General features: G+C 69.0%; 2 protein-coding genes across 3 annotated transcripts; one reads left to right on the forward strand and one right to left on the reverse strand.

Moving 5' to 3' along the window:
* Window positions 1-491: 491 nt before the first annotated feature.
* On the forward strand, window positions 492-1,361 carry H696_03952 (hypothetical protein; the record flags this gene model as incomplete). The annotated part of the gene is made up of 1 exon (XM_009497821.1): window positions 492-1,361. One exon carries the CDS (start codon window positions 492-494, stop codon window positions 1,359-1,361), a length of 870 nt encoding a protein of 289 aa, XP_009496096.1.
* A 707-nt stretch (window positions 1,362-2,068) lies between these two features.
* Window positions 2,069-7,898, reverse strand: H696_03953. 2 transcript variants are annotated; one of them, XM_009497822.1, is made up of 7 exons: window positions 7,578-7,898; window positions 7,422-7,448; window positions 6,892-7,248; window positions 6,565-6,744; window positions 6,265-6,363; window positions 5,523-6,093; window positions 2,069-5,300 (listed from the first exon to the last, which is right to left on the reverse strand). In XM_009497822.1, the coding sequence occupies exons 1-7, from the start codon at window positions 7,830-7,832 to the stop codon at window positions 2,152-2,154; spliced, it is 4,638 nt and encodes a 1,545-aa protein (XP_009496097.1). In that variant the 5' UTR covers window positions 7,833-7,898; the 3' UTR covers window positions 2,069-2,151. The 2 variants fall into 2 exon arrangements, with proteins under 2 accessions (XP_009496097.1, XP_009496098.1); XM_009497823.1 differs by lacking the exons at window positions 6,265-6,363; window positions 6,565-6,744; window positions 6,892-7,248; window positions 7,422-7,448; window positions 7,578-7,898 and adding an exon at window positions 6,164-6,239.
* Window positions 7,899-9,167: the final 1,269 nt, after the last annotated feature.

Consider the following 9,167-nt stretch of genomic DNA (forward strand, 5'->3'; position numbering starts at 1 on the left):
TGTGTGTGTGTGTGTGTGTGTGTGTGCGTGTGTGTAGATGTGCGGATGTGTGTGTAGATGTGCGGATGTGTGTGTAGATGTGCGGAGGTGTCGGACATGCGGGGGAGGGAGTGGCCGGGAGAGATCCGGCGGCCGGGAGAGATCCCAGCAGGATGGCGAGCCCCGAGCCTGGGAGACCTGTGGATGGGGCATTTGCATTCAGCAAGACGATGGCCTGGGCGTCGCCTGCGACCATGTCCAGGGCCAGGTGTCGAGCCCCTTACCAGGTCGGGCATGCCAGCACGGGGCCGGCTCTGTTCCGGCCCCAAGCCAGGGTGCCTCATCAGCCACCATGGCCCGGCTTCTGAGGGTCAATACGCACCACCCATGCCCTTCCTCTCGCACACCCTCCCGGCGCGCGCGTTCTTCCTCCCGGCGCCTTCTCGTCACTTCCCGGGCCCCTGCTCCCCTTTTCCCCTCGTCCTCCCGCCACGCATTCTCACCCGTCCACCATGGCCCACCAGTGGTCGGCCGATTTCCAGGGCCCTCCTCGCGGCTCCGGGCTTTACCCCGCCCTCTCGCCGGCGTCGGGCGGGTCATCCGGCCCCCCGTCCAATAACCAGATCAATGTCTCGGCGCTGCTGCAATCCAATGGGTATGGCGATGTGCAGACCCAGTGGCCCGGTGCGGCGGTCGCTTCCCCCTGGGCCGGGGGGGCCGGCGCTGTTGCGGCCAACACCCGCAGCCCCCCGCCCTATCAGATGCACACGCCGCTGCTCTTTGGCACCGGTGGCCAGCCGAGTCCGGTGTTCATGGAGCCCGGCCCGGCCGCCCCGGCCTACAGCAGCCCGGCCATCGGGCGGGCCTCCCCCCTGCGGCTGAGCACCCCGGCGCCACACCCTTCGGACCTGGTGTACGGGCTGACCCGATCCACCGAGTACTGGGCACATGGGGCCGACGCGCCGCTGCCCTCCGCCTCCGGGGCCAATCCCCAGCAGGTGGCCCCGCTGGTGCCCAGCTCCCGGTACCGGCCGTATGCCATGCCGGCCGGGTGGGACCTGGGCGTCGGGCCTGACGGCCGCACCTACTTCCGCCGGCAGGTGTTTGCCGGGCGCCCGCGCCCGCCTGGCTCCGGGGCAGCCGGGCCGCAGGTCGACGACATGGCCCCGATGTCGTGGGTCGATCCGCGCGTGTCGCAGCAGGTGACCGCCCCACCGGTGCGCCTGCCCCCGGGCTGGGAGTGCTATGTGGCCGTGCCGACACCCTGGGGCGATGCCGAGGCCGGGCAGAATGGCAATGTCCGCCCGGGTGTCCTCTCCCCGCGCTTGTTCTATGTCGACCACAATCGGAAGATCACCACCTGGGTGCCGCCCGTGTTTTGATGCACCCAGCCCCCGCCCTCCAGCTTGCCCTCCGAGAGCAACATGTCCTTGCGGCTGGCCGATGTCTTGCGCTGGCATCTCTCCTCCCCCGCCTCCCAGGCGCCTTTCTGTACGCGCCCGCGCGCGGCAACAATGAAAAAGAAGGCTCGTGCCAGGGGGTGCATGTGAATGTTGATGCTTTTTTCGGTCGCCGGGCCGCAAAGGTGCCAAGTCGTCCGGGTGTGGTGCCAGGCACATGTAGCGGGGGCGACTGATGATGGTAGTGGTGGTGGTGGTGGTGGTGGTGGTGGTGGTGGTGGTGGTGGGGGGGGGGGGGCAGATTCTTTGGTGAGATCCGAACATAAGACTACCCTACGGCAGGGCGCATGTGCAACGACACCCGCCCGCATGCAGCAAACAGCCAGGGCAGCTGCACCGAGGCGCTGCGCTTTGTCAAGCTCCTTGGTGCACAGGGTCCCGGAAGCAGCAAGTGTACACAAGGGGGGCGGGGGAGGGGGAACTGGCACAGAGGTGTGGCCGGTGACCGGCACACCAAGAAGCCCGTCGCATGTCGGCTCTTCCGGCGCGTCGATCGGCACGTGCCTGGCTGTGCAGGATACAAGGAGCAGAGTACCCTGCCCCTCTCTCCCGCCCTTCTTTCGCCCGGGGTCTTGCACGTCCACCACAAGCCGGCCACAACGCGGGAAAAGGTGCCCAGCAGGGGGACATGGGAAAATGCATGTTTATTTTGATGGACCCATTCCTGCACAGGTGCAGGAGGAGGAGGAGGAGGAGATCGCCCAGCAGCTGGCTACTCACTACCGCCGGTGGCCAGGGGCGACGCCGGCGGGAGGGGCGACGGAGAGGGCGGGGCAGCGGCGGCGCCCACCTCATCAGCCACCATGTCGCCAGTGGCCGGGGTGCCAGTCTGAACGGTCAGCAGCGTGCCGGGGCTATTGACCGGGAGGCTGGAGAAGAGGACACTGCGCTGCTCGCGCAGTCGGCTCAGCTCGGCTTCCGCATGGACCCGGTAATTGTTGTACTGCTGCATGAGCCGCGTGACGACCGCCTGCTCGTAGGTTCGCCGGCGGGTGAGGTCGGCCACGGCCGCGCGCTCGGCCTCCAGGGCAGCGCGCACCGCATGCGAATACTGCCGCAGGGCGACCACATCGTCGCACGTGTCCGGATCGAAGGTGTCCAGGCAGATGGCCACAGGGCCGGCGGCGGCCGGCGCCGAGGCGGCCCCAGCATCCCCGGCCACCGGTTCGAAGAGCGGGCCGCGGATGGGCTGCGGCAGGGCCGACAGGCAGTCGTCGCTGGCCCCGAGCGGCCCGGCCAGCGCACGGGCCTGGCCCGTCGACTCGCCGGTCCCCAAGACCGGGAGGGGGGTGCTCACCAGCGGCTGGACATTGCCAACCGGCTGACGGATGACCGTGACCACGGTGGCCGGCGCGGCCGGGGTATCCAGCGACCGCATCGGCGTGAAGTACATGTCGTCATCGTCATCGTCGTCGTCATCGCTGGAATGCCCACCGTCGGAGGACGAGCAGGAGGACGGCACAGTCTCATCCTGGGGGCCGGCATGTGCCCGAGCCGCGGTGCCATCGTCAAGCTCCACGGCCCGCAGGCTGTCGGTGCCGAGGATCTCCGGCGACTCGGCCGGGGCCGTGGTCACCGTGGCCAGCAGCGAAGCCGTGGCCGGGGTACCGGGCCGGCGCCGAGCACCGGCCAGCCCCGCGGCGCTGCCACCACCGAGGGCCATGCGCCCGGCTGGCGTCTCCACCAGCGTGGCCGCCAGGCCGAGACGCGCGCCGGCAGCCAGCGGCGATGCCGGCGGCGGGGGCGGCGACCGCATGGCATGGCTCAGCAGGATATGCACCGGCGATGAGGGAATGGCCGCCGTGGGGGAGGAGGCCGCCGCGGCCAGGAGGGCGGCCGTCTGCGCCGGGCTGGGCATCGGCAGCAGGTCCGTCGCGTCATTCAGCCGCACGAAGAAGGGCGCGTCAAAGTCATCCTCATCGTGCTGCCCGCCGGCGTGGCCGGCATCGGCCGTCGATGCCAGGGCCAGCCCCTCCACCTCGTCCTCATGCTCTTCCGTCTCCTCGTCGGAAGACACGCGCAGCAGAACCGGGATGGCGTCGCTGTCGCTCTCGGAGTCGGCGAACAGGACATCCGCCGTCCGGGGAACGGGGATCGGCGACCGGGGGAGCTGCTCCGGGTACTCGGCCATGACAGGCGGCGGGGCGCCCGACAACGTCGGCGACGAAGGCACGTGCGACTCGATGAAGCGCGACAGGCGGTTGGGCGTCTGGGGCGAGCGCAGCCCGGCCGCGCTGGCGGCCGCCTCCAGCTGCCGGTGCTGGGCCACCGACACCAGCAGCTGTGGCGACGCCGGCAGAGGGGTGTGCAGGGCGGCCGAGGGGATCGGCGACGCCGGAAGCGGAGCCGCCACAGCCGCGGCCATGGGGGTCGGCGATGCCGGAGTGCCAGCAGGAGTACCGGGAGCGGCAGCGACAGCAGGCGAGGCCGGCACACCGGTCCCGGAGGGCTCGGTGACATTGGCAGTCGCCCCGGCCTCGGTGGTGTCACCCGCCTCAGCGGTGGCAGCAGCTTCGACAGCAGCAGGCTCGGCAGCGACAGCCTCAGCGGTCACTGCCTCCATGGACGCAGCATCCTCAGCGGCCATGTCCTTGGCGGGGGCGCCAGGATCCCCGGACACACTGTCGGTGGTGATCTCGGCCGCGGGACCGGCTGCAGCCTCGCCCGTGACAGTAGCAACAGCAGCGGTAGCAGCAGCAGCAGCGGTAGCAGCAGCAGCGGTGGTGGTGGTGGTGGTGGTGGTGACAGGGGTGGCGGCGGTGGGAGTGGTGCTGGCGATGTCACTGCCGGCGAGCTTCTCGGCGGCGGCCTTGGCCGCGGTCGGACCACAGGGCAGAACCGGGCCAAGGGGCTGGCCGCCCGGCCCGACATGGAGCTGGTTCATGTGCCGGCCGATCAGCTGGTGGAATTCATCGGCCAGGGCGGCATTGCGGCAGGTAATGCTGAAGGACCCCATCTCGCCGGGGGCAGTGATCAGCACGATGTTGACCGTGCGCTCGCCATACCGGTCGTTCACCATGCGCGGCATGAGCCACGCATTCAGGGACCAAGTCATGCAGGAAAGATTCTTCAAGTCGTCGCGATAGTAGATGATGCGCGTCTTGCCGGAATCCAGGTGGAAGGCCAGCATCAGGTCGCCGCGGCCGAGCTTCTCCCAGGAGCTGTCCCGGAGCTGCTGCACCATGACCACGGTCTTGAAGATGTTCCGCTCATTGTGGCAGAGACCCATCTGCTCATCGGTCAGGGCCACCTCGTTGGAGCTGACGCGCTCGCGCCGGACGCCGACACCGGGCGGCAGGGGAACCCCCGGGCCACCGGCGCCGCCGGCACCCGACCCGCCGGCCAGTGGCGTGGCCAGGCCCGACCCGGTGGAGATGGTGGAGATGACGGCCTTTGTGATGGCCAGGGCATTGGACTGGGAGCCAGGGGTCCCGGTGGTCGAGGCGCCGGGCCCGCCGCCGACGCCGCCGGTGCCGCCCCCGCTGGCGGCCACCGAAATGGCACCGGAGCTGGTCGACCGGCGGAAGAACTTCGGCCACGAGACCGCCGGCCCGGCGGCCGGGGAGTTCAGCAACTCGTCGCGGTTGGAGGCCAGCGACACGCCGAGCGGCTGCAGGGGCACAGGCGCCGGGGCAGCACCCTCGGCTCCCGGCGCGCCCTCGGCCCCGGTTGGCGTGGTTGGGGTCCCGGCCGAGGCGGCCGTGTCGACCGGCAGCCGGAGGCTGGCATAGGCCGCCTGAGCGTCGAGAGTCGACTCGCGGAGCAGCCCCAGCCACTGCTGCTTGTCCTCGGCAGAGGGGACCTGCACAACCATCAGCTGCTTGGGCTGGGCGATGCGCAGCTCGAACAGGTGGCGCAGGCCTGCGTCATGCGAGGAGAAGGAGGCGAAGCCGAGGCAGGGAAGTGGTGTGTGTGTGTGTGTGTGTGTGTGTGTGTGTGTGTGGCGGGGCGGGGCGGGGCGGGGCGGGGGGGGGGGGGGGGGGGTATGGAAAGGGAGACAAGGCAGCTGCAGGGGTTAGAAAGTGGGCCGCGATCGGGGGCAGGGCAGCGGCAGCACGGCGAGAGCACGGCGAGAGCACGCACCAGGCGAGGGGTCCGGGATGTTGAAGGTGGTCACGTCGTCGAGGTCGATCGGCGCCTCAATCGGCGTCAGGCGCTCGGCTCCGGCGGTCGGGCGCCGAAGCAGCAGCAAGTGCCGGCCGACACACACCATGGTCAGCTCGTGGCGGCTTTGAATGGAGCAATCGCGGCCGATTTCCATGTGCGTGATCGGGCTCTCGAAGCGGACCCCCTCGCCAGGCCCAGCCGTCAGGCGGAACCCCGGCGCCACCGAGGCAAAGTCCACGGCCCGCTGGAGGAAGGCCAGCCGCTCGCGCGCCTCGCTGGCACGCTGCGCTTCGTTGATTTGCTGCAGCAGGGCGTCGATCTGCCGGCAGCACCGGGCCAGGGCCAGGTGCTCATCCAGATCGCCTCCCGGGCCATCGATCGCCGTGTAGGTGCAGATCTGGCGCAGCAGGGCCGGATACTTGAAAAGGCGGTTCATCGGCTGCATCAAATTCTCATGGGGATTCCACATGAGGGTGGTCCCGGTGGCGGGGGCGCCGGTGCTGGCCGCGGTGGCGGGCCGCACAGCGGCCATGGCGTCGCGGATTTTCTGTACAGGCAGGTCAGCCTCCGGACATAGGGCCAGACACACACACACACACACACGCACATGGACGCACATGGCCAGTGTGTGGTGTGTCGCAAAGGCAGCCGAACTATGGCAGAAGCAGCGAAGGCACTCTCCCCCCCCCCCCCCCCCCCAAACAGCCGAGGCACGCACCGTCTCATACTCGGGGATGGCCTGGCGGAGGCGATTCAGCTCGGCCTCCACCTTTGGGATGTTTAGGCAGTACGGCAGGTACAGCTGGAGCGACTCGATCTGGGGCGCGCGCCCGCATGCGTGTGTGTGTGTGTGTGTGTGTGTGTGTGTGTGTGTGTGTGTGTGTGTGTGTGTGTGTGTGTGTGTGTGAGTGGAGAGTATGTCATCATGTGGCGGCGGGCGATGGAAAGCACGCCCCCCTCTCCCGACAGGATCCGGGGGGAGCACGCGACAGTGACAGCGGGGAGGAGCATCACGCACAAATGGCTGCACCAGATCCGAGATCTTCTTGATGACCGGGGTCGGGGAGGAGAAGCGCCGAGAATTCAGGGCCACCGTGAAGGCCGCATGGACCGAAGTGATCTCATGGAAGTTGGAGAAGAGGGCCAAGCTCTCCTTGGCCACCGGCAAGTCGGCCTTGTTCAGGGGATGGAAGTAAATCTAATACAGGCAAGGGAAGACCGGGGCGAGGGGAGGAGTGGGGGGGGGGGTGTCAGGAAAGAGAGCAGAGGAAAACGGCCTGCCTCAGTGCGAGAGGGGAGCTCAGCCACCGGGCCATGTGCGGGGAGACCATGCGCCTGGCCGTACATGCTCGATCTCGGCCAGCGTACGAACGAAGATCGTCTCGGTCCGATGCAGCTCGAAGATGGCCTCCTGGCGCTTGCGCTCGCGCGTGGTCAGATGCACGAGCACGCTGCGGCTGACGGTGTCGGCCCACAGGGGGACCTGCCCATTGGGCAGGAGTTCCATGGTGGCGGCCGCCGGCGGGGCACCCCCCATGGCCTCGGTCCCGGAGGGGTGTGTCACCAAGAGCACGGAGTTGGTCACCGGGCCGAGAACCGTGCCGGTCTGCGAGACACTGGAAATGCGGACCCCGGCGCCGCTGGACTTCTTGCCACTGGTGAACAGCCGGCTGGGGGTGCTAATCAACGAAGAGAGGGAGCTCTACAGGCGAGAAGGAGGGGGGGGGAGGGGAGGGGGCAGCAGAAAAAGAAGATGACCAGCGGCCAGGCAGAAGGGGGGTTAGTATGCGCGGGAGACCGGCATGCTCCGCTTGGAGATCGCAATGCCGAGGGCAACACCCCCGAGCAGGGTCAAGTTGAAGAGGCGCAACATACCCGAGCAGGCGTCTTCGGTGGGTCATCCTGCCATTGAGGAGGGGGGGGGTGGAGGGGGGCGGGAGGCGCGAGCTGCGTCAGACAAAGGTGGCAGAGCCGCTGGCCGAGTGGGGGCAGGGGCAAAAAAACGGCCGGCGGGCTCCTGACCAGGCGTACCTTGCCGGAGAGAGGAACCGTCCCAAGCACATCGTGAAAGGACATGGTCGAGGCACTGGGCGTGAGGCCGCCGCCGGGGAGCGAGCCAGGGGTGGCTGCCTGGGTGCCGGGAAGTGGCCCGGGCGCCGGGCCACCACCAGCTACCAGCTTCGCCAGGCCCTCGATCAGGTTGGCGTTGATTTGTGTCAGCTTCTGGAGCTGTTCATCATGGCCAGCGGCATGCTCCGGGCCCGGGGCGCCGGCGGCGGTGGACATCTTCCTCAGGGGGCTTTCTTCCTGACCGGACGATGGAGTGATGGAGCAGGTGCGGGTGGGCGGGCGGGCGGGCGGGCGGGCAGGCAGGCGAGAAAAAACAAACAAACCCAGAGCGGGGGGGGGGGAGGGGAGAAGGGGAGGGGGTCGGCCGGGGGCGCAGTCGAATGCCGGGTGTTCATTGGCACACCCCTGGCCGGGGGCTGGCCCTTCAAGGCCTCACGCCGATGCTCCGCCGGTCTTCGCTTCCGCCCCCCGGCCCCGGGCCAGCCTCCCTTCCTGCCCTGCGTCTTCTCCTTGGCCGGATCGGCCCGCGTTCTCCGGCCTCCGGCCTTCCGTCACGACCAAGTGGTTGCCCGGGGGCAGGGCCGGCGCCACGTTGCACGAAGTGTGCGTGTGTGTGTGTGTGCGTGTGTGCGTGTGCGTGTGCGTGTGTGTTTCTACTGGGAGTGCATGCGCCGGCCCAGTGGCGGCCATCGCCATCGTCCCGGTGGCCTTGGGCCAGACACAAAGGCGCCCGAATTCCCCCATCCTCTTGGGGGCATGGAACGGCCAAATTCCTCGCCCCCCCACCCCCTCCCCCAGCCCCACCGACCAGGAGGTCGGTCCTCGGGCGGAGTTTAAATTCCGCTACAATCCACGTGACCAATCTCTCGTTACTCCCAAGCGCGACGGTTTTTTCCCGTCCTTTTTGGTGGCAGGCCCCACTCTCGCGTGCGGGCGCCCACCCCATGCGCGGCCCTGTGTGCGCCTGCGCGGCACACCAGTCTCGGGGAACAGGTGGGCCCTCGGGGGGGGGGGGGGGGGGGCGGGGGGGGGGGGGCCGGCGGGGGAACACCGGGGAGGCGGGCCCCCCGGGGGCCGGGGGGAAGGGGCCAGGCAGGGAAATACCGGGCAGGCAGGCGTTCCACAGCGGGGAGGGGGGCTGCGCGGGAGGCAGGAAATAGGCCGGCTCTTTTTCCTTGGGGACCCGGGAACGGAGCCCCTGGGCCTGGCACCTAGTTCTCTCCCCCCCCCCCCCCCCACCCTTTGCTTGTCGGCCCGGGCTAGCGACTACGGCTGGAGTTGTGCGTGCGTGCGTGCGTGCGTGCGTGCGTGCGCGCGTGCGTGCGTGCGCGCGGCCACATACTCTCACTAACGGGCACATTCGTACATTCACATCCACATTCACAGAGACGTGTACATTTCCCCGCGCATATACACACGCGGGCACAGCCACAGGCCCCGCCCCCCTCTGCACGCATGTCCGCCCGACGGGCCGATCCAGCGGCGCCCTTTTTCGGCCGGTGTCCAAGATGGCCGGTCCACAGGCCGAAGGGATACACGCATCCTGCCGGC

The sequence above is a fragment of the Fonticula alba genome, assembly GCF_000388065.1.
Source record: "Fonticula alba strain ATCC 38817 unplaced genomic scaffold supercont2.6, whole genome shotgun sequence".
Lineage (NCBI taxonomy): Eukaryota > Rotosphaerida > Fonticulaceae > Fonticula > Fonticula alba.

Bases quoted from the DNA above. Each gene is read 5' to 3' on its own strand.
- H696_03953 (XM_009497822.1), bottom strand. From the start codon at position 7,832: ATGTCCACCGCCGCCGGCGCCCCGGGCCCGGAGCATGCCGCTGGCCAT. The intron at 7,249-7,421 runs GTATGTTGCGCC...TCTCGCCTGTAG, and splicing joins CACCGAAGACGCCTGCTCGG to AGCTCCCTCTCTTCGTTGAT. The intron at 6,364-6,564 runs GTGCGTGATGCT...CGCGCGCCCCAG, and splicing joins CGGATCTGGTGCAGCCATTT to ATCGAGTCGCTCCAGCTGTA.